The sequence below is a fragment of the Oncorhynchus mykiss genome, chromosome 12 (assembly GCF_057628025.1).
Source record: "Oncorhynchus mykiss isolate SJ-2025 chromosome 12, ASM5762802v1, whole genome shotgun sequence".
Lineage (NCBI taxonomy): Eukaryota > Metazoa > Chordata > Actinopteri > Salmoniformes > Salmonidae > Oncorhynchus > Oncorhynchus mykiss.
In genome coordinates, this window is record NC_143033.1 from 90406129 (window position 1) to 90429864 (window position 23736).

General features: G+C 46.2%; 1 protein-coding gene across 4 annotated transcripts in view; it reads left to right on the forward strand.

Moving 5' to 3' along the window:
* LOC110538761 (centrosomal protein of 112 kDa) overlaps window positions 1–23736 on the forward strand; it is a 198183-nt gene that overhangs the window by 151703 nt on the left and 22744 nt on the right. For 3 of the 4 annotated variants that reach the window (XR_016485399.1, XM_090193994.1, XM_090193995.1), the window contains one exon: window positions 5315–5464. Coding sequence is in view for 2 of the 4 variants with exons in the window: in XM_090193994.1 (XP_090050120.1) it covers window positions 5315–5464 (150 nt within the window). In the remaining 2 variants the exon portion in view is untranslated. Of the gene's footprint in view, window positions 1–5314; window positions 5465–14421; window positions 14538–23736 lie in introns of all 4 variants that reach the window. The other variant, XR_016485398.1, reaches the window with a different exon arrangement.

Here is a 23736-nt window from a genome sequence, read left to right on the forward strand (position 1 = left end):
ACTCCCCCCTTCCCTCCCTGCTTAAACACAAATACACACACACACTTTTACAACACACACATCTATACCACACACCAAGTTTAACGTAATGCTGCAGACAAATTCATCTACATGTTTAAATGTCTAAGCTCTACCTCCTAGGTTTTTTCTTTTTTTCATCTCTCTCTCCTCTCTCTCTCTCTCTCTTTCTATCTCTCATGCCTTTGTGTAACATCCAGAGGCATCTGAGGCGAAGGTTAGCCAGGCTTTGGTCCAGGCACTTCACAGGTGGTGTGGAAACCTGGCCCAGTTAGTTAGCCAGGTTTTATACCCAAGAGGTAGACTTTACTGTTTGATTCTAGTTGTTTCACAATGTTCAGATTTGCCTTTAATCCATATATAGAATCCTATTTATGTATTTGCACCGCCTTGCATACAGCAATACGGAACCCAGGTGGGATTAGCTGGAAGATATGAGGGTTTTAGGTACTTTTAGGTGCCTATTACACACACACACGCATGCACACACACATGCACACACTTGTTCGTGCCCCCCCCCCCCCTCTCTTTCTCTCTCCCGCTCCCCTTCCCTGGCCATGACGTCAGGGGTGTTGTTTGATGGTTCTCCTCTCTGGCCAGGACCATATGTTTAACATTAAACCTAATCTCCTCAGACTGAGAGCAGTTAAAGCCAGAGGAACTCTCCTCTCTGTTCATGAATCAAAACCACCAGGCCATTCCTCCTCTTCTCCATTCTTCCCCCCATTCTACCCTTTCTCTCTCTCTCTCTCTCTCTCTCTCGTCTCGCTCTGTTTGGACATGTGGGAGGCTTTAAAGCTACAGTCTGAGATTTGTTTTTTAAGCAAAAATATAAAGAATTGAAATGACCGTTGAAAAGATTCCCAGATTTCAGACTGTGGCTTCAAAGCGCCTTTTAGCTGGGCAGTATAAAAAATTTAAAACAACACAAGTCACTGTTTTTATGTTTGAAAACAAAGAAGATTAGATCTATCATAATCTGAAATATAGGGGTGAAATATCATATTCCATCACAGGCTTTAATTGCTAAATCATGACCTTAGGAGAAACTATTTTGTCTTTCTCACTCTCTTTTTTTTCAATCCCCCTGTTTTGGGTCCACTTTTGACGGCGGCAGCGTTGAGTTGAAAGCGAGGTTGACAAGCAGATGTTGTGAGAAAACAGGAGCTTATGAAGTTGCACAATGCCCCCGACATCAAACGTCTCTCGGGTGGTAGTTGAAAGTTCACTCTGTGTTTACTCGTCTTTGCTATGTGGCGAGGTAAAGTTTCCGTCAACAGAGGCTCCAAAAGATTAATCCTCTGTTTTGAAGGGGTGCAACTAACGCTCGCACGAGTTCAACTTCACACCCTTCCTCTGCATTCTGTTGCTGAAAGCCCCAGTTCCATGTGTTCGACAACGACTGAACCCAACGCTCTAAGGACATTATACATGCATGTGTTTATTTCTAAGTTCAGAGGAAGTCTACCCACCATATTAAAGCACGCTATTTGTTGGTATTTGTAGCATGTGTTAGCTGCTTGACTTTCAAAGGTGTTGTGTAGGGACTAAATAGGTTTTAATGCATAGGAGCCCTGGGGGCAACTGGATCGAATGTAAACAGAGGGCCTTTGAACCTTGGAGGCTGCCCTCACTGTGTAACCCCTAAGTGTCTGTCAGAGGTCATCGATCTCTCTCGCAGGGAGAGCACTGCAGCATGGGTAGTAGTATCCCAATTAAAACAGAGCAAGCCGCCATACGTTATCCTGAGGGCACTAGGGTAGACACATGCAGTGTGGATGCACGCACACACAACACGCACACACACAGTGTGAACAAACACACACTCATACAACACACACACACAGGGTCCTTTGAGCTTCGATAATTAGCGTCTCTGAAATCCGGGCCGCTTAATCGTCTTGCTGAGTGTGGCCTTCCTGAGCGACCTCTGAACCCAGCCCGGTTTGTTTCTCTTCTCTGGTTAATGATGAGGCAACAGTGGGGGTCCCCGGGAGCTCCCCCAGCCCTTTATCTCAACACTGCTGCTGGTTGAACATGGGAAAGGCTTGTAATAACAAGTTGAATCCAGTTAGGAGCAGGAAACACATGTTTGCTACTGTTATTATTATTTCATGCATAGAAGTACTTAACATCCTAGTAGAATCAGGCAATAACTGAAAGATACGTGATGTAAATGACAATCATGCCCTTCTGGGTGTTATGTAACTATTTGTTGCTTCTGATCTGGGAGTGCATTAGTTCACTTTCTTCTGGTTCTTGTTAAGGCCCTAGTGAGTTCATTGTGTCACACTCTGTCTGTCATAGAGAACTGATAAATGGCCAGCCGGACTCTGAGAGGCCCTGCAACTGCCTTTCATTCTGTATGTTCACTTTGAGGTGAGGCAAACCCAGCCTAAACAGAGCTACCAACCAGCCTGTGACATTAAAGACGGCCTGTTCAGGCCAATTACAGTACAGTACAGTCGGATGAAGCCCTCGATATGAGACTAGGTATAAAGGTACAAGAATAACAAGAAAGACAGGGTTAATGAGTCATTATATCATTATATTATATTATCACTCCAGGCTACAGACGAGATGCTAGAGAATCTATAAGCAAAATAATTATTACGCCCAGAACTGATGTTCCCATAATAATGGACCATTTGTTGCTTTCATGTGGCTGGTCCCGCTGACTAAATCAGTCTAATCTCTCCCTCTGCGGTCGGCTAAGTCGCTCATTCCCATAACTCCCACTCAATGAGAGGATTCCAGTAAGACTGTTGAACGAAGAGTTGAGTTGAACTAATGTACAGTAAACAATTATCTGTCTGTCTGTCTAGCCTAGTGCGAGCGGTTCAACGGGCCTGAGCGAGTAGTTTTCTCTCTTCCTATTTTTTCTCTCCTCTACCTTATCTTTTCTCTCTCCTCTCTTCTCCCTCTTCTCTCTCCTCTCTTATCCCTGTTCGCTGCTCTCTCTCCTCTCTTCTCCCTCTCTGCTCTCTCTCTTCTCCCTCTCTTCTCCCTCTTCTCTGCTCTCTCTCATCTCTTCTCCCTCTCTTCTCCCTCTCTTCTCCCTCTCTTCTCTCTCTCTTCTCTCTCTCTGCTCTCTCTCTTCTCCCTCTCTGCTCTCTCTCTTCTCTCTCTCTTCTCTCTCTCTTCTCCCTCTCTGCTCTCTCTCTTCTCCCTCTCTGCTCTCTCTCTTCTCTCTCTCTTCTCCCTCTCTGCTCTCTCTCTTCTCCCTCTCTGCTCTCTCTCTTCTCTCTCTCTTCTCCCTCTCTGCTTTCTCTCTTCTCTCTCTCTTCTCTCTCTCTGCTCTCTCTCTTCTCCCTCTCTGCTCTCTCTCTTCTCTCTCTCTGCTCTCTCTCTGCTCTCTCTCTTCTCCCTCTCTGCTCTCTCTCTTCTCTCTCTCTTCTCTCTCTCTTCTCTCTCTCTGCTCTCTCTCTTCTCCCTCTCTGCTCTCTCTCTTCTTTCTCTCTTCTCTCTCTCTTCTCTCTCTCTTCTCCCTCTCTGCTCTCTCTCTTCTCCCTCTCTGCTCTCTCTCTTCTCTCTCTCTTCTCCCTCTCTGCTCTCTCTCTTCTCTCTCTCTTCTCTCTCTCTGCTCTCTCTCTTCTCCCTCTCTGCTCTCTCTCTTCTCCCTCTCTGCTCTCTCTCTTCTCCCTCTCTGCTCTCTCTCTTCTCTCTCTCTTCTCCCTCTCTGCTCTCTCTCTTCTCTCTCTCTTCTCTCTCTCTGCTCTCTCTCTGCTCTCTCTCTTCTCTCTCTCTTCTCTCTCTCTTCTCCCTCTCTGCTCTCTCTCTTCTCTCTCTCTGCTCTCTCTCAGCTGCAGCTTAAATATAATGTTCATTTTGACTGGGGTATTTCAAAGCTACTGCTGCTCCTTTTCATCTTGATGTGTACCACAAGTTAACCAACACAAACTCACTCTACTTTTCAAAAAGCTAGGAGCTTTTTTCCTCCTCTCTCGATATGTCTCTCTCTTTCTCTGTGTATGTCTGCCTCTCTCTCTCTCTCTCTTTCTCTCTTTCTCAGGACAGACAGAGAACTGTGAGACTATTGCTGAGACACACCATTGACACTAACTAATGGAGTCTGTACCTAATAGTAACTAAACCAGAGATGCATTTCTGTCTCCCATGGTGTCCTACAGATAGTGACATCATGTTGTTGGGAAATATGTTAAGCATTTCATATCCGGCTCCAACAAGCTGTGTGTTTTGATGTTAATGCAGCATTTGTTTGCTGCCCACACTCTCTCTTATATTAGCATAAAAACTCCTGTTCCATTTAGACTCAACTAAACGCTTCCTGAAACAGCATCTGTTCAAAAAACAGCAACAAACAGGGTCTGTCACTGAAGGAAAAACTCTAAGTCCTAGGACTGAACTGTACTGTACAGAGCACTAAGGACCTGGACCTAGGACTGAACTGTACTGTACAGAGCACTAAGGACCTGGACCTAGGACTGAATTGTACTGTACAGAGCACTAAGGACCTGGACCTAGGACTGAACTGTACTGTACAGAGCACTAAGGACCTGGACCTAGGACTGAACTGTACTGTACAGAGCACTAAGGACCTGGACCTACGACTGAACTGTACTGTACAGAGCACTAAGGACCTGGACCTAGGACTGAACTGTACTGTACAGAGCACTAAGGACCTGGACCTAGGACTGAACTGAACTGTACGGAGCACTAGAGACCTGGATCTAGGACTAAACTTAACTGTACAGAGGACTAGAGACCTGGACCTAGGACTAAACTGTACTGTACAGAGGACTAGAGACCTTGACCTAGGACTGAACTGTACTGTACAGAGGACTAGAGACCTGGACCTAGGACTGAACTGTACTGTACAGAGGACTAGAGACCTGGACCTAGGACTGAACTGTACTGTACAGAGGTCTAGAGACCTAGGACTGAACTGTACTGTACAGAGGACTAGAGACCTAGGACTAAACTTAACTGTACAGAGGACTAGAGACCTAGGACTGAACTGTACTGTACCGAACACTAGAGACCTGGACCTAGGACTTGGCTAATCAATTCCCATTTGGTGTTCAATGACAAATGTAATTATCTTGAGGTCAGGTCAGGGGTCACCAACCATGATCCCCATAGTCAGTTTTTTTAGAGTGTGTTTAATACTGTTTGTGTCATAAGGGGATGTATCTATATCAACCCTCTTGGAATGGTGCTCCTCAGGGGTCACTGTTGTCCCCTCTCAATTTGTCTCTCCCTCTCTCATCCCAACCCATCACCCCCTTCTCCCTCTCCCATCTAATCTGTGTCTCTCTCATCCCTCTCTCCATAGTTGATAGCGGAGCTGCAGACGTCAGTGTGTGGTGCTAAGGAGGAGGGCTTGCGGCAGCAGCAGGAGAAGGAGAGACAGTTGAAGGAGGCTACAGCTCGCTGGGATGATGAGAGGAGGCAGATGAGCCGCCACACAGACACTAAGAACAAGGTAAAGTTTCATGGACATTCTGCAAAGGACACTACTATATAGTAGACACCAGTAGTGCACGCCACAGTCTGTTAAAGGCACTACAAAGTGCACACTACTGAGCCTCAAGGTAAAGGATAACCCCACTGGACATCTGTCCATCTCCCAAACTGTCACTGTTGATCATTACTACATTCTTTATTGTGTGGATGACATTTGTCAATGTCCAAGATGGCAGACATCTTTTCTTGTGTTTACCAGTTAGTTGGGTTAGGATATAATACAGTTCAATAGAGTACAGGCTCAGCTGAATCAACATCAGAGACACAATGTAATATTACATTTTATTAAATAGTGGTTGTCCTAAACTTTAGTTGAAAAACAGCAAGCGAGAGAACATGGGTAAGTTGACATATAAATACGTCCCAAGATGTACACCCATTGGTTGAGAGAGAGGAAGGTGATAATTGCAAGAGTGAGCTCATAGGTTGAACAGTCAGCGTGAGGAATGTGCATTACTGGGCCGTGCTGATTGGCTAAAGGTAAATAGGTGAATGACATTCCTCACATGGCTAACAGGAAACAGGAGAAGAAACAAGACGTCATGCTGAAGATATGTTTGTCTTCATTCCCACTATGCCCGTAGAATAGAAAACAAAGTGAATTGTGTTCTGCTTACAGGACGAAGTGAAACAAGCATTCAGACCAGCCTTCCTGATTGAACTGTTGTGAACTACATTACACTGTGTAGGTCAGGGGTGTCAAAGTCAAATGGACGGAGGGCCAAATAAAAAAATCAGCTACAAGACGAGGGCCGGACTGTTCGAATGTTCATTGAAAAATTTTTAAATGACGCATATAGTCTAGTGAACCTAATTGAACCTACTGAAAACCTAACAAATATATTACAATATGATCAGATAAATAAAGCAATATTTTCTTATGGCTCTGTCAGTAATCTTTAATTTTCAACAGACACAAAAGACAAATTTCCTTTATATAAATATCCCCATAACATGAACATTAAATGAAAGAAACCGGTATTCAAGGCACCATCAGTAGACTATATTTTCTATTTTAGCAAAAGTGGGCTAAATTTACTTCAAAGAAAAAACAATAATAGCAATTTTCTATCATCCACTCAACTGAAATATTTTTAAAATATAATTGGATTGAAATACAAAAAAATAAAGTGCAAAAATCTATTAATCAAAAACAACACTTTGTTTAAGGAGAAGTAACATGCAGTGAAAACAAATATTAAATTTTAACTTTTAAACTTGAACTGAGTAAAAACTCTAAATATGTGATTGCACAGTAATGTTCACTTGTTTGAGGTTGAGGGTGATACTTGGTGGTGTCCCATCTTTTCCACAAGTTCATCAATGTTCGGGGTAAGGCTCTGAGCTGAAGAAATCCTCAGAATTGAGTGGAGGTGTTCAGCAGTAAGTCGACTTCTGTGTGATGTTTTGTTCAGGTTCATCAAAGAAAACAGTTGTTCACACAGGTATGTGCTGCCAAACATAGACAACGTTTGAGCAGCCTGGATGCGCAGCTGGGGCATTGTGCCGGGGAGGAAACGGGCGAACTCCGCAGCACCCACTGCCGCATATTTTGCCCTCAGTGCATCATTGCATTGGAGGTCAATCAACTCCATTTGGAGGTTTGGTGGTGAGCTTTCCACGTCAACAGCAAATGGGTTACCGAGCAGTTCCAACCTGCTTTTTTGTGCTTCAAAGTCAGCAAATCGGCGTCGAAAGTCAGCGGCAAGCATACCTATTTTATCAGCCAACTGTGTGCTCGGGAACGCACTGGTAGAGAGCTTCTCTTTCATGGTCTGGCAGCTGGGAAAGTGGCTCAAATTTTCTTTCCGCATCTGCGTCTCCCACAGAGTCAGTTTGGTTTTAAATGCCTTCACTGTACTGTACATATCAGAGATGACACGATCCCGACCCTGCAGCTGCAAGTTTATTGCATTCAGATGACTCGTAATGTCACACAGAAAAGCCATTTCACACAGAAACATTTCGTCTCGGAGTTGTGTTGTGTCTTTCCCTTTGCTGTCCAAGAACAGACAAATCTCCTCACGAAGCTCGAAACATCTTTGAAGCACCTTTCCCTGGCTTAGCCATCGCACCTCTGTGTGATAAGGCAAATCACCATGCTCCGTTTCTAACTCCGTCAGAAATGCCTTGAACTGGCGGTGATTCAAACCTTTGGCTCTGATAAAGTTAACTGTGCGCGTGATGATGCTCATTACATGCTCCATTTTCAAGGCTTTACCGCACAACGCTTCCTGGTGTATGATACAATGATAAGCTGTCAGCTCACCTGTCGCGTTTTCCTCTTGCATCTTTTCCCGTATCTTCGCCACCAGTCCGCTCCTGTGTCCACACATCGCAGGTGCTCCGTCGGTTGTCAAACCCACGAGTTTTTCCCAAGGCAGCTCCATCTCATTTACACATCTTGACACCTCTTCATACAAATCATGCCCCGTAGTTGTGCCATGCATAGGACGTAAAGCCAAAAACTCCTCTGTCACGCTTAGGTTGGAGTCCACTCCGCGGATGAAAATTGACAACTGGGCAATGTCAGAAATGTCGGTGCTCTCATCCACAGCCAAGGAATATGCAATAAAATCTTTTCCCTTTTTCACAAGCTGCTCTTTTAGATTGATGGACAACTGGTCTACTCTCTCGGCAATGGTGTTTCTGCTCAGACTCACATTTAAAAAGAGTTGCCTTTTTTCTGGGCAAACTTCGTCACAAACTTTAATCATGCAGTTTTTGATGAAATCCCCCTCCGTAAATGGCCGGGCTGATTTAGCGATCTCTTCTGCCAAAATAAAACTGGCCTTGACAGCAGCCTGGCCTTGTGATTTGGCTTTTTTGAACAGAGCCTGTCGAGATTTGAGGCCTCGTTTTAATTCCTCTGCCTTTTGTAGCCTTTGTTCCATGTCCATATTCTTGTTTTTGTCCGCGTGTTTCGTTTCATAATGTCGTCTCAGATTATACTCTTTCAGTACCGCCACACTTTCTCCACACAGAAGACACACAGGTTTTCCAGCTACCTTCGTGAACATATACTCCGACTCCCACCTTGTTTGAAACCCCCGGTTCTCAATATCCACCTTCCGTTTTGCCATTTTTGATGGGTATCTGAAAGTTAATTTTACTGTGATGCTGACGACTGCTGTGCCAATAAATATTGAAATGAAGCAGCCTACTGCTCGGTGCGTCACCTTTGCATTGTGGGAAATGTAGTATTGGTGCGTGTAAAAGATCTGCGGGCTGCCGGCTTGCTGCGGGCCGGTTCTAATAATAAATCAAGATCATCCCAGGGGCCGTAAAAAACCTTCTTGCGGGCCGGATGTGGCCCGCGGGCCTTGACTCTGACATATGTGGTAGGTGGTTGGTTAAGGCTGAAGCTCCTGTTTGGCTTAAAGCCCTCAGTTCTCTGGCCCCCCTCAGTGTCAGTAACCAGCCAGTCTGAGTCCCAGGGAGGGGCCGACTGGCTGGTTAACTTACACCCCAGCCCAGACACACTCAGTTCCCCGGTCTGGCCAGAATACTTTTATAGACTAGACACACGTCCCCTCTCCTTTGTGAGAGGGCTTTAAACCCGGGGTCACAGTTGAAATGTATGTGCTTTGTCATTTTTTATGATGGGTTTCAACTCTAACCCCCATACTCTGACACACACATACACTCTAACCCCCATACTCTGACACACACATACACTCTAACCCCCATACTCTGACACACACATACACTCTAACCCCCATACTCTGACACACACATACACTCTAACCCCCATACTCTGACACACACATACACTCTAACCCCCCATACTCTGACACACACATACACTCTAACCCCCATACTCTGACACACACATACACTCTAACCCCCATACTCTGACACACACATACACTCTAACCCCCATACTCTGACACACACATACACTCTAACCCCCATACTCTGACACACACATACACTCTAACCCCCATACTCTGACACACACATACACTCTAACCCCCATACTCTGACACACACATACACTCTAACCCCCATACTCTGACACACACATACACTCTAACCCCCATACTCTGACACACACATACACTCTAACCCCCCATACTCTGACACACACATACACTCTAACCCCCCATACTCTGACACACACATACACTCTAACCCCCCATACTCTGACACACACATACACTCTAACCCCCCATACTCTGACACACACATACACTCTAACCCCCATACTCTGACACACACATACACTCTAACCCCCATACTCTGACACACACATATACTCTAACCCCCATACTCTGACACACACATACACTCTAACCCCCATACTCTGACACACACACACACACACACACACACACACACACACACATACACTAACACACACAACCTTCTGCCCAGCTGAACTAGCCCCTATACAGGATCAGTTATCTGACCTGGGACGGGAAACTCCAGTAGCCAGACAGTGACACTGTGGTAGTTGTCTGGGTGTGTCTCTCTCTAGTTTAATTGGCTGTTGTGTCTGGGATGGAGGTTTATTTTTAAAGACTCTCTGTACTGTTTGTAGGAGCAGACTTCCATATAAATCCTCTTTCCTCCAGACACCCAGTCCCCTCTCTCCCCCGTAGCCCAGTGAGGGGCACTCATTTCTGGGTAGGCTCTGCAGGAGGCCAGCCTGCCCCGGGTTAAATAAGCCACCCGGCGGCTCCGCACCACCACACCTAGAATGTGAGAAATGCCACGTGTTGCGATCCGAACACCTCTGTGACTGACTGACAGTGTGGGGTAATACAGGGCTGGTCTGGACTGGTCCAGTCTCTGCCCCTGGAGTCTGGATTCTTCTGCTGCTGTAGCTTTCTCTGGTCAGACAGACACATTCCAGATACACACATACATGTTACCTGTCTCTCACACACACACAATATGTCACACAATCTCCCTGTGTGTGTATGAGGCAGCAGCCCAGGCTGTGTGTGTGTGTCTCCTATCTCCAGTGTTAGCAGCAGACAAAGCTGTCTATTATCTATCTCCTCATTATTACCATCCCACAGTACTAACCACCCACTAATGGGCTTCCAATTAACCAATGACTTGTTGATTAAAGTCCATGGACCACAGAGAATGGGAGGAGGGAGGAGAGACGGGTGAAACAGAGAATGAGAGGAGGGAGGAGGAGAGACGGGTGAAACAGAGAATGAGAGGAGGGAGGGGGAGAGAGACGGGTGAAACAGAGAATGAGAGGAGGGAGGGGGAGAGAGACACGTTAAACAGAGAATGAGAGGAGGGAGGGGGAGAGAGACGGGGGAGAGAGAGAATGAGAGGAGGGAGGGGGAGAGAGACGGGTGAAACAGAGAATGAGAGGAGGGAGGGGGAGAGAGACGGGTGAAACAGAGAATGAGAGGAGGGAGGGGGAGAGAGACGCGTTAAACAGAGAATGAGAGGAGGGAGGGGGAGAGAGACGGGTGAAACAGAGAATGAGAGGAGGGAGGAGGAGAGAGACGGGTGAAACAGAGATTGAGAGGAGGGAGGGGGGGAGACGCATTAAACAGAGAATGAGAGGAGGGAGGAGGAGAGAGACGGGTGAAACAGAGAATGAGAGGAGTGAGGGAGAGAGACGGGTGAAACAGAGAATGAGAGGAGGGAGGGGGAGAGAGACGGGTGAAACAGAGAATGAGAGGAGGGAGGGGGAGAGAGACGCGTTAAACAGAGAATGAGAGGAGGGAGGAGGAGAGAGACGGGTGAAACAGAGAATGAGAGGAGGGAGGAGGGAGGAGGAGAGACGGGTGAAACAGAGATTGAGAGGAGGGAGGGGGAGAGAGACGCGTTAAACAGAGAATGAGAGGAGGGAGGAGGAGAGAGACGGGTGAAACAGAGAATGAGAGGAGTGAGGGAGAGAGACGGGTGAAACAGAGAATGAGAGGAGGGAGGGGGAGAGAGACGGGTGAAACAGAGAATGAGAGGAGGGAGGGGGAGAGAGACGGGTGAAACAGAGAATGAGAGGAGGGAGGGAGAGAGACGGGTGAAACAGAGAATGAGAGGAGGGAGGGGGAGAGAGAGACGGGTGAAACAGAGAATGAGAGGAGGGAGGAGGAGAGAGACGGGTGAAACAGAGAATGAGAGGTGGGAGGAGGAGAGAGACGCGTTAAACAGAGAATGAGAGGAGGGAGGGGGAGAGAGACGCGTTAAACAGAGAATGAGAGGAGGGAGGGGGAGAGAGAGACGGGTGAAACAGAGAATGAGAGGAGGGAGGAGGGGGGAGGAGAGACGGGTGAAACAGAATGAGAGGAGGGAGGGGGAGAGAGACGCGTTAAACAGAGAATGAGAGGAGGGAGGGAGAGAGACGGGTGAAACAGAGAATGAGAGGAGGAAGGAGGAGAGAGACAAGTTAAACAGAGAATGAGAGGAGGGAGGGGGAGAGAGACGGGTGAAACAGAGAATGAGAGGAGGGAGGAGGAGAGAGACGCGTTAAACAGAGAATGAGAGGAGGGAGGGGGAGAGAGACGGGTGAAACAGAGAATGAGAGGAGGGAGGAGGAGAGAGACGCGTTAAACAGAGAATGAGAGGAGGGGGGAGGAGAGAGACGCGTTAAACAGAGAATGAGTGGAGGGAGGAGGAGAGAGACGGGTGAAACAGAGATTGAGAGGAGGGAGGGGGGGAGACGCGTTAAACAGAGAATGAGAGGAGGGAGGGGGAGAGAGACGGGTGAAACAGAGATTGAGAGGAGGGAGGAGGAGAGAGACTGGTGAAACAGAGAATGAGAGGAGGGAGGGGGAGAGAGACGTGTTAAACAGAGAATGAGAGGAGGGAGGAGGAGAGAGACGCGTTAAACAGAGATTGAGAGGAGGGAGGAGGAGAGAGACTGGTGAAACAGAGAATGAGAGGAGGGAGGAGGAGAGAGACGCGTTAAACAGAGAATGAGAGGAGGGAGGGGGAGAGAGACGCGTTAAACAGAGAATGAGAGGAGGGAGGGGGAGAGAGAGACGGGTGAAACAGAGAATGAGAGGAGGGAGGAGGGGGGAGGAGAGACGGGTGAAACAGAATGAGAGGAGGGAGGGGGAGAGAGACGCGTTAAACAGAGAATGAGAGGAGGGAGGGAGAGAGACGGGTGAAACAGAGAATGAGAGGAGGAAGGAGGAGAGAGACAAGTTAAACAGAGAATGAGAGGAGGGAGGGGGAGAGAGACGGGTGAAACAGAGAATGAGAGGAGGGAGGAGGAGAGAGACGCGTTAAACAGAGAATGAGAGGAGGGAGGGGGAGAGAGACGGGTGAAACAGAGAATGAGAGGAGGGAGGAGGAGAGAGACGCGTTAAACAGAGAATGAGAGGAGGGAGGAGGAGAGAGACGCGTTAAACAGAGAATGAGTGGAGGGAGGAGGAGAGAGACGGGTGAAACAGAGATTGAGAGGAGGGAGGGGGGGAGACGCGTTAAACAGAGAATGAGAGGAGGGAGGGGGAGAGAGAGACGGGTGAAACAGAGAATGAGAGGAGGGAGGAGAGAGACGTGTTAAACAGAGAATGAGAGGAGGGAGGAGGAGAGAGACTGGTGAAACAGAGAATGAGAGGAGGGAGGGGGAGAGAGACGTGTTAAACAGAGAATGAGAGGAGGGAGGAGGAGAGAGACGCGTTAAACAGAGATTGAGAGGAGGGAGGAGGAGAGAGACTGGTGAAACAGAGAATGAGAGGAGGGAGGGGGAGAGAGACGTGTTAAACAGAGAATGAGAGGAGGGAGGGGGAGAGAGACGCGTTAAACAGAGAATGAGAGGAGGGAGGGGGAGAGAGACGCGTTAAACAGAGAATGAGAGGAGGGAGGAGGAGAGAGACGTGTTAAACAGAGAATGAGAGGAGGGAGGGGGAGAGAGACGCGTTAAACAGAGAATGAGAGGAGGGAGGGGGAGAGAGACGCGTTAAACAGCGAGCAGCAGAGAGAGATGGGACAGAGAGTGCATGTGTGCGTACACTCGTTCTCACCCGTGTGTGTGTTTGTTTGTGCTCATTCATGTGTGTGTGTGTGGAGCGCTGAGTGTGTCGTTGGCCCGTTTGGTGCCGGTGGAACTATCACGTCGCCCGCTGACACTGTTTCCTCTCTGCTCACTTCAAAGGCTGGATTATGAAAGCTGAAGGGCTGAAGACAATGGTGACGGGGAGAAAATAACATCAAAGTGGCGGCACAGACATTTGAATGTAATAATCCCAAAACAGTTGTTGTCTGTGGTATCCTATGTCCCTTCTGCCCTCTGACCAGATGAAACTGCTTTTGGCCTTATTTCTAGTTTAGTACCACTGTCTCCACGGCTGTAACCTCTAAAGAGAGGACGGGTGAATAGGCATCTCATGGTAGGACTGTCCCGAGCCTGCCTGTTCTGTGTGGATCCAGAGGATCACAGGCCAGATACAAACTGTGTCAGATATGACCACACGGGATGATTTGTAAGTCCCTCCACATTGATTTGGCCAGAAGATCTGAGCGGTGCCAAGGAGCAGCTCTGTTATGGCAAGACACAATGATTGAAGTCATAATAATTGTAGATCGTGATAAAGAGATGAGTCTTCTCATTCCTGTTCTAACTTCCTCCCTCTCACTGAGTCGGAACTCACTCCCCTCTGATCCCAGAAACACCAGTCATTAGCAGTAATTGGCTGGCCCAAACAACAGGTTGTTCCTGAAGGTTAATAACACCTGTTATTATGTCATTATTGTGACACCCTTATGTAGACCTCATTTACATTTGAGTCATTTAGCCACTTGCAGTAATGAGTGTGTACATTGTCCATACTTTTTTCTTGTAATCAGGGAGTTAAAGAGCCCTCCTGTACGGCATCCACAGCCTGAAGTCACTGCAAGGCTAAGGACACCAGACAAACAAGCCCTAAAAATATATGGATGAGTCACATAAGCAGATATAACCTAGAAAATTGTGTGCGAAATGACCGTGTCTTCTAGGTTCCTCGGGCTCCACTGCTCCAGAGACAATATCTGCATCTGAAGGAGAAGTCACCCGCTTTTCATCCCCCCATCCAGGGCTTGAGAAAGGTCTTGTCCTGGGGCAGAGACAGGTGGTGAGTCCTCCTGTTCTGAGGGTTTCTCAGGTTCCTTGTACGTGACAACGTCTGGGGTTGATGAATCTGGATTGAGGATGTGTCCTTTGCTAGGGATGCTCCCTGGTCCGTAGGTTCTGTCTCCAACATGCCACTTTCATCCAGGCTCAACTTCACACCAATGTCCATATCCCCACCATCGTCCCCTTCCTCAATAGATATGACATGTGACACATGTACTGTAGATCCTGGAATGTAAATGTAATGTAAAATTACCCTTATCTACCAGGCAGCTCTCTCTCTCTCTCTCTCCATCTCTCGCTCTCTCTCTCTCTCGCTCTCTCTCCATCTCTCGCTCTCGCTCTCTCTCCATCTCTTGCTCGCTCTCTCTCTCGCTCTCTCTCTCTCCATCTCTCGCTCGCTCTCTCTCTCTCCATCTCTCGCTCTCTGTCTCTCGCTCTCTGTCTCTCAATCTCTGTCTGTCTGTCTGTCTGTCTGTCTGTCTGTCTGTCTGTCTGTCTGTCTGTCTGTCTGTCTCTGTCTGTCTCTGTCTGTCTCTGTCTGTCTGTCTGTCTGTCTGTCTGTCTGTCTGTCTGTCTGTCTGTCTCTTTCTCTCATTCTCTTTGTTTCTCTCTGATATGATCCACCCATCCACAGATGAAAGAAAGAGAGGGATGAAAGGGAAGTAGGAAAACAGGAAGTGGTGTTGATGTCACACCACTCAATGCCCACACTACCCAGGGAGGGAGGGAGCAGGGCGTGTCGTTAGAGGGACTGGAGGCTCTGAGTCCATCTCAAGTCTATGGTGGTTTCCTCACCTCTAACACCTTGAGTCTTGTCATACATGTCAAACAGGAGGGTTAGGGTTCTCTCTCCTTTCCCCTGTCTTCCTCTTTCTTCTCCCTGTCTCTTCTTCTCTCCCTCCTGCCCCCTCTGTCACACACACATACATGTTCACCTCCGGCTGCCAAAAGGGAGAGCCGGTTGATGAATAAACAATGGTACCCGCCCATAGTGGCACATGGCTCCTCTTTGATCCACACTGCTGTTCCTGCTCCCCTCAGCAACACTTCCTGTCTCTCACACACACACACACACACACACACACACACACACACACACACACACACACACACACACACACACACACACACACACACGTCTGAGTCAAGACCATGTCTCTATCTCTGTCTCACACGCTCACACACACACACACACATTTTCCTGCTGCTATTTTAATACCACAGTGAAACTGACACCCATGGACCATGGACAGTGTGAGATGTGTGTGTGTGTATATATATATATATAGGCCTATATACAATGAGTGTGCAAAATTATTTCCATGACATAGACATAGGTGAAAGCTATGATCCCTTATTGATGTCACTTGTTAAATCCACTTCAATCAATGTAGATGAAGGGGAGGAGACAGGTCAAAGGATTTTTAAGCTTTGAGACAATTAGACATGGATTGTGTATGTGTGTCACTCAGAGGGTGAATGGGCAAGACTAAATATGTAAGTGCCTTTGAACAGGGTATGGTAGTAGGTGCCAGGCGCACCGGTTTGATTGTGTCAAGAACTGCAACGCTGCTGGGTTTTTCACACTCAACAGTTTCCCGTGTGTATCAAGAATGGTCCACCACCATAAGGACATCCAGCCAACTTGACACAACTGTGGGAAGCATTAGAGTCAACATGGGCCAGCAACCTTGTGGTACGCTTTCAACACCTTATAGAGTCCATGCCCTGACAAACTGAGGCTGTTCTGAGGGCAAAATGGGGTGAAACTCAATAAACGCAATAAAGCCTGTGGCACAGCCACATACACAGGACTAGGCTGACCTTCTGCAGGTGTGACTGTACTTATGTGTGTTTGGGCCTATATGCTGCTATGGAAGTGGAAAGGGAACTTTGCCTGTGGGCAGGACCAGATCAAGAGCAGGTGTATACTGTTCAATATTAAGACTGATGCCTCAGAGGTGTGTGTGTGTGTGTGTGTGTGTGTGTGTGTGTGTGTGTGTGTGTGTGTGTGTGTGTGTGTGTGTGTGTGTGTGTGTGTGTGTGTGTGTGTGTGTGTGTGTGTGTGTGTGTATATATGTGTATGTGTGTATGTGTATGCCCGTGTGGTGCTGGTTGATTGATGAGTTTTCCTGGCGTGGGCAGATTCCCAGAATCGTTTGATCCCGTTATCACAGGAAGTGAGGGAGATAACATTCCAGAATACCACGTGAGAAACCCATTACAGGAAGGTGTCATAATACCAGTATAGTCTCTGTACTACAATATCGAGGTGAAAGCCCATGAATCCTTTACACTAGTGGGAATTGACTTTTATAGAATTTGAAATGTTTGGTACAGAAGAAATATGAAATGAATAACCATGGTAGCAATTGAAAGGAAAGCGTTTGGAAAATGATTAGACCAAAGGTGAGGACACAACAGTTCACCTGACACAAGACTGATTCTAAATATTACGCTGCTGATTTCATGTGCATTCTACTCTTACTGTACTTTTCTGCATTTGTTGACCACTAAATCTTAAACTATTTTGGATACATTCAGTAACATGAGATTATTCTATTCTTGGAAATAGAATAATGTTGTGTAGGTGCAACATAAGACCCCAAAAATATTTTGAGTGAGAGATCTAACTGGTGTTTCCAAGTGACCACACACCTCTACAATGTGTGCACAGTTCCTAAGCAAATTCAATGCACTTTTATGACTCAAAGAAGAGTGTTCAACTATAAGGTCGTTTTTTGATCTCTCCTAGCTGTGTTGTTGAAGAACTAGAGCAAGTTGTTTTGTTTGGAACACAACCCTCCCCATCCGCCATCACACAATTACTGTTGTTGTTTACGCTGTTGTTGTTTACGCTGTCCAAAACCAGTCCGTTAGAAATCACAATCTGGGATTTCATCATTTGAACACTCTATTGGCGACATGACTAGCTAAGTTATAAAATACGGTGTTACAGTGTTAGGCTTTCACAGGGCAATTCAGGGAAACAGATCATCATTTTGGTGAGCATAGAAAGGAGTCACCAGTACATTCAGGTGCGTGTGCTGCGGCAAATGTTCTTCACAATAGACAAGCAGGCTCGTTGTGTTCAGAACAACCCAGAACAACGCCATGTCATCTTCTAACTGTACTGTAAACATCGTGATTAATAACGTTGACACTGTATATGACATGAGTTTTATGATTTGGAGATGTGAAGTTCACATTTGGACCTCAACGTCTCATCTTTGAAAATATATCAAGTCCTCTTCGTTTACAGCATTCTCCTCACTCAGACAAAAAGAATGGCCCTCGCGCTTGTCGCGCTCAAGCTCAAAATGGCTGTTAATCAAAACACATACAGAGCTGTGAAGCACAGAGCCAGAGCTCTGACGTCATGTATAGCATGTTACTGTACAGCCACTATGTTCCAATTTAGGCATTTATTAGTGTCCAAATCTGCCATTTTGAAGCCTTATATACGGGTGCGAGTGTAAAGGGCAACAGTACAGTCGACTCTTGATATATGGCTTGGGACTCTCTTGAACGCCTGCAATAAACCTGGATGTATGCACGAATACAGTATGGACAAGCGTTTTCCTATTCCCTTTCAACTGTGACACTATAGCCGGCAGCACCTGGAGGTGACAGAGGGACAGAGAGCAGGGTTCTTCCTCTGGGAGTGTGGCTTAGCTGCAGCAGGTTTACTTTATTACAAACCTACACAGTAGATCTCTCCATCACGCTTTCAATTATCTCTTATTTTTCTCTGTTCTATTTTGATAGGCTCAGAGCTCAGGCCACAGTGACACACACACTATGCCCATCAAAAGGGCTTTAAAGAGCAAACCCAAATCTCTCCTTTACGTCCAGACATCAGAAGCCACGCATGACGCAAACCACCACTCTCTTTCCCTCCCTCTTTCTCTCTCATACCACAGTCATTTCAAGGTAGTTTGGTAATCACACGTGTACACACACATGTAGTTACACCCACACAGACTGAATTGTGAGTGTGTGTGGGTACAATTGGTGGTGTGTCTCTGTGTGTGCATGTTTGGCCGTGCATGTGTACATTTTGTATTGTGTGCGTGCATGCACTTTGCCGTGTGTGTCTGTGTGATCTAGCTGCCCTGAGGCTGTGCCGCCAGTTGGAGGTTCCTCCTGCAGCAGTCAGTCTGCAGTAGTTCTGCCTAGCTAACTCTTCAATTCAATGTCATTTAGCAGACACTTTTACCCAACGTGACCTACAGTCATGCGTGCATACATTTGTTATGTATAGGTGGCCTCGGGAATCGAACCCACTATTCTGGCATTGCAAGAGCCATTACCAACTGAGCTACAGAGGACCACCTCAGGGTCATCAGAGTATCTCTTTAATCTGACTCTGAGAAGCTTTCTGACAGCAAATAGAAACATGAAGACAACCACTGCTGCTTTCCTTCCCCTTCTTCTTCTCTCTGCTGTTGATTTTAGTTCACCCGAGGGAAGCGTATTGGCCTTATCTTTGCAGGAGGAGACCACCCAGGAAAGATGACTCAGGTGTGTGTGTGTGTGTGTGTGTGTGTGTGTGTGTGTGTGTGTGTGTGTGTGTGTGTGTGTGTGTGTGTGTGTAATTTTGTTTGATTTTATACTCACCTTTAGAACTTGTGTTAATATTAAGGCATGCCTGTACCTGTATGAAATGCTTTGAGGAGTGTGTTGGTTTATGTGTGTGAGGTAATGTTTTGAGGAGTGTGTTGGTGTATGTGTGTGAGGTAATGCTTTGAGGAGTGTGTTGGTTTATGTGTGTGAGGTAATGCTTTGAGGAGTGTGTTGGTTTATGTGTGTGAGGTAATGTTTTGAGGAGTGTGTTGGTTTATGTGTGTGAGGTAATGCTCTGAGGAGTGTGTTGGTTTATGTGTGTGAGGTAATGTTTTGAGGAGTGTGTTGGTTTATGTGTGTGAGGTAATGTTTTGAGGAGTGTGTTGGTTTATGTGTGTGAGGTAATGCCTTGAGGAGTGTGTTGGTTTATGTGTGTGAGGTAATGCTTTGAGGAGTGTGTTGGTTTATGTGTGTGAGGTAATGCTTTGAGGAGTGTGTTGGTTTATGTGTGTGAGGTAATGCCTTGAGGAGTGTGTTGGTTTATGTGTGTGAGGTAATGCTTTGAGGACTGTGTTGGTTTATGTGTGTGAGGTAATGCTCTGAGGACTGTGTTGGTTTATGTGTGTGAGGTAATGCTCTGAGGACTGTGTTGGTGTATGTGGGTGAGGTAATGTTTTGAGGAGTGTGTTGGTTTATGTGTGTGAGGTAATGCTTTGAGGAGTGTGTTGGTTTATGTGTGTGAGGTAATGCTCTGAAGAGTGTGTTGGTGTATGTGTGTGAGGTAATGCTTTGAGGAGTGTGTTGGTTTATGTTTGTGAGGTAATGTTTTGAGGAGTGTGTTGGTTTATGTGTGTGAGGTAATGCTTTGAGGACTGTGTTGGTTTATGTGTATGAGGTAATGCTTTGAGGACTGTGTTGGTTTATGTGTGTGAGGTAATGTTTTGAGGAGTGTGTTGGTTTATGTGTGTGAGGTAATACTTTGAGGAGTGTGTTGGTTTATGTTTGTGAGGTAATGTTTTGAGGAGTGTGTTGGTTTATGTGTGTGAGGTAATGCTCTGAGGAGTGTGTTGGTGTATGTGTGTGAGGTAATGCTTTGAGGAGTGTGTTGGTTTATGTTTGTGAGGTAATGTTTTGAGGAGTGTGTTGGTTTATGTGTGTGAGGTAATGCTCTGAGGAGTGTGTTGGTGTATGTGTGTGAGGTAATGCTTTGAGGACTGTGTTGGTTTATGTGTGTGAGGTAATGTTTTGAGGAGTGTGTTGGTTTATGTGTGTGAGGTAATACTTTGAGCCCAACTTCCACTTTAGAGAGAAGTACACTGCTGATACAGAGGGGAGAAGGCCCTTCCAGCAGTGGCCCTGCCGTCCTCCTCTTCCTCATCTCCCTTTTTTCTCCCTCTCCCTTCTCTTCTCCAGCTTCTCTCTTGCTCCTCCCACATCTCCCTATACCGCTCCTCCTCTTCCTTCCCTCTCTCTCCTTCCTCATCCTCCACCTCTCCCCCCTCATCCTCTCCCTCAGGAAATAGAATTTGCCACGTCTGTTGATTCCAGTCTGGATGGCTGAGACCACATCACCCTAACCCATCTGGAGACACTTTGGAATTATCCTCCATAGAAAATCACGCATTCACAGGCAGATAGAGAGGAAGAATGAGAGAGGGAGGGATGGAGAGAATGAATGAGTGTGTGTGAGAGAGAAGGAGAGAGATGAAGATAGAGATGGATCACAGATGTAGCATCTGGGAGAGGCTCTAACCATAACACTTCTTCAAAGTTTTGGGGAAACAGATGGGGTATCTAAGGTGTATCTAGGATCAACCAGGGGTGGGGAATCTGGATGGCCTCTGGGTGAGATCTGTGCAGTGGGAGCAGGTTTGGGAATGGGGAGGATGTTTCTTCTCAGTAAGGTTCCATGGATCAGGCCCTGATCCATTCCTATCCCTTCAGAACAGTGAGAGAGGCTGAGCCTAGAGATCTGTGCCCAGGGGGAGAGCAGGATCACTGGGGTAACCAGACTGAGGAGGGACTCTCCTGGTCCTCAGGCTATGGTACAGTAGTATGGAGTCTGGATGGAAGGATCACCCATATCCTCCACAACAGTTGAATTGGATCTATTCTATTGAATATTGTGTTTATATTCTATATAATTTTTGAGGAACAATCAAGGAACTATCTTCAGATACTACAACTCTATTGTCCTAGACAGACCGTCTCTTGTTCCCAAATGGCACCCTATTCCGTAATATATAGTGCACTACGTTTAATCAGAGGTCAAAAGTAGTGTGACAGATCCAGACCCACTTCTGATAATCCTGGGAGTATCTGAGTCCCTAAACGGATTAACCAACCCCCAAAAACAACTAATCTCTTATGGTCTCATTTCGGCAAAAAAACTAATCTTGTTGTTTTGGAAAAGGAGGGAAGCGCCCTCTACCAAATTATGGCTCAGTGAATTGGCAAACACTGTACACTTAGAAAGAATTAGATATATTCTGAACAATAACTTATTAACATTTGATCAAATTTGGTAGCCTTTCCTCTCCTACTTGGACGAGTCAGCGCTGTGAATTTGTACTTATTATCACACTCTCAGTTGTAATATTTTAATCCACCTTTGGGCATGTGCTGGCCCTGCCACCCATGTGCTGGCCCTGCCACCCGAGCAGTTGGGTATCTATGTTTAGAGGAGAATTGTATACCTGTCTTGTATACCTATATACCATTCTTGTGTGTTTAATAAAAAATATTTGAGAAAAAAAAAAGATACAAAAAAGTAGTGTGACCAGATATCAAAAGAAGTGCACTACATAGGGAATAGGGCTTGGTTGGAGACTTATCCCTGATTTTTTTTAACTTTAGGAGATGATGAGGATGGATCAAATCAAATGTTACTTGTCACAGATACATGTATGTGATGGTGATCAGTGAAGAGGCCTGGAGGAAGGTCTGTCTGATTCATACAGGGATTCCATTATGAATCCATGGAGTCATTCATTATCATGCATCTATTAATGATTCCTTCCAGGACTGATGCGTTTGTGCAGTGATGCTCTGGCCCTGTAGTGTTTCATCAACCAGATGAAGAGATCAGAGTACAGTCAGCACGCTCTTCATCTCTTCCCAGAAGCCTTCACTCAGACGTTCAGGAAACGCTGTGTCATGGTGCTGGGAATGGGGAAGGGGGGGTCAGGGGGCCCCAGAGGGGGGTGACATGGTGGGGTAATTGGGCTATCCTCAGGGGGGAAAGTGTGTGTGTGTATGAGAGAGAGAGAGAGAGTTTCATTCTCTACACCCTTGCTATTCCTATCCCAGAGTTCTGTCACCTCACACATAACCTCTGTGTGTAACATCACATAGTTCACACAGTTCATATTAAACATGCTACAAAGTCCATGAACACAACACCCCAATTACAGTAATACGTGACCAGAAGCTAAAACGTCCATGAACACAACACCCCAATTACAGTAATACGTGACCAGAAGCTAAAACGTCCATGAACACAACACCCCAATTACAGTAATACGTGACCAGAAGCTAAAACGTCCATGAACACAACACCCCAATTACAGTAATACGTGACCAGAAGCTACAAAGTCCATGAACACAACACCCCAATTACAGTAATACGTGACCAGAAGCTAAAACGTCCATGAACACAACACCCCAATTACAGTAATACGTGACCAGAAGCTACAAAGTCCATGAACACAACACCCCAATTACAGTAATACGTGACCAGAAACTACAAAGTCCATGAACACAACACCCCAATTACAGTAATACGTGACCAGAAGCTAAAAAGTTCAAGCCTTAGACTAGCAGTCAAACAATCTTCAACTGATGAAATGCGAGGCAAGGATACCGTAAAACTTCAATGAATAGTTTGGGCGTTTATTTTCTTTAATAATCACTAAACATAACCGGCGCGTATTAGAGACAGGCTTCTATCTCCTTAATGCACACAGCTTTTTCTCAATAACATTTTGAAAAGACTACCACACTGTTTATTGTGACCAGTATGGCTAATGTAAACATTATAATAACAAAGATAAGCAAATCAGACTTGGAAAGGCTGCCTATCTGTCACGTCTGCTCCCGCTCCTCCTCTCATTATTACACACACCTGCCACCATCGTTACGCACACCTGGACTCCATCACCTTCCTGATGACCTCCTCTATATCTGTCACTCCCTATGGTTCTTTCCTCAGGTCTTATTGTTCCTGTTTATATGTTTCATGTCTCTACGCAACTTGTGTTTCTTGTTTTTTTCCATGTTTGTTTATTTATTAAATTCCCTCCCTGTACTTGCTTCCCGATTATTAGCGTTCACTATCAGACACCCCCATTTCTGTGCTTCAGCACCATACATTTTTTGGTGGCACCATGGCAACGATGACAGAATAAAATCACAGAACATTTGAATGCACATGACCGTGAGAATATCAGATCTGTGTCCATGGTAAACTCCTAAACAGTTTTGTCACGCCTATTCCCGCTCCAGCGCTCGATGTCACCAGTCTACTAACCACCGGTCCTGGCAACCATCATTACGCACACCTGCTCTCCATCATTACGCACACCTACTCTCCATCATTACGCACACCTGCTCTCCATCATTACGCACACCTA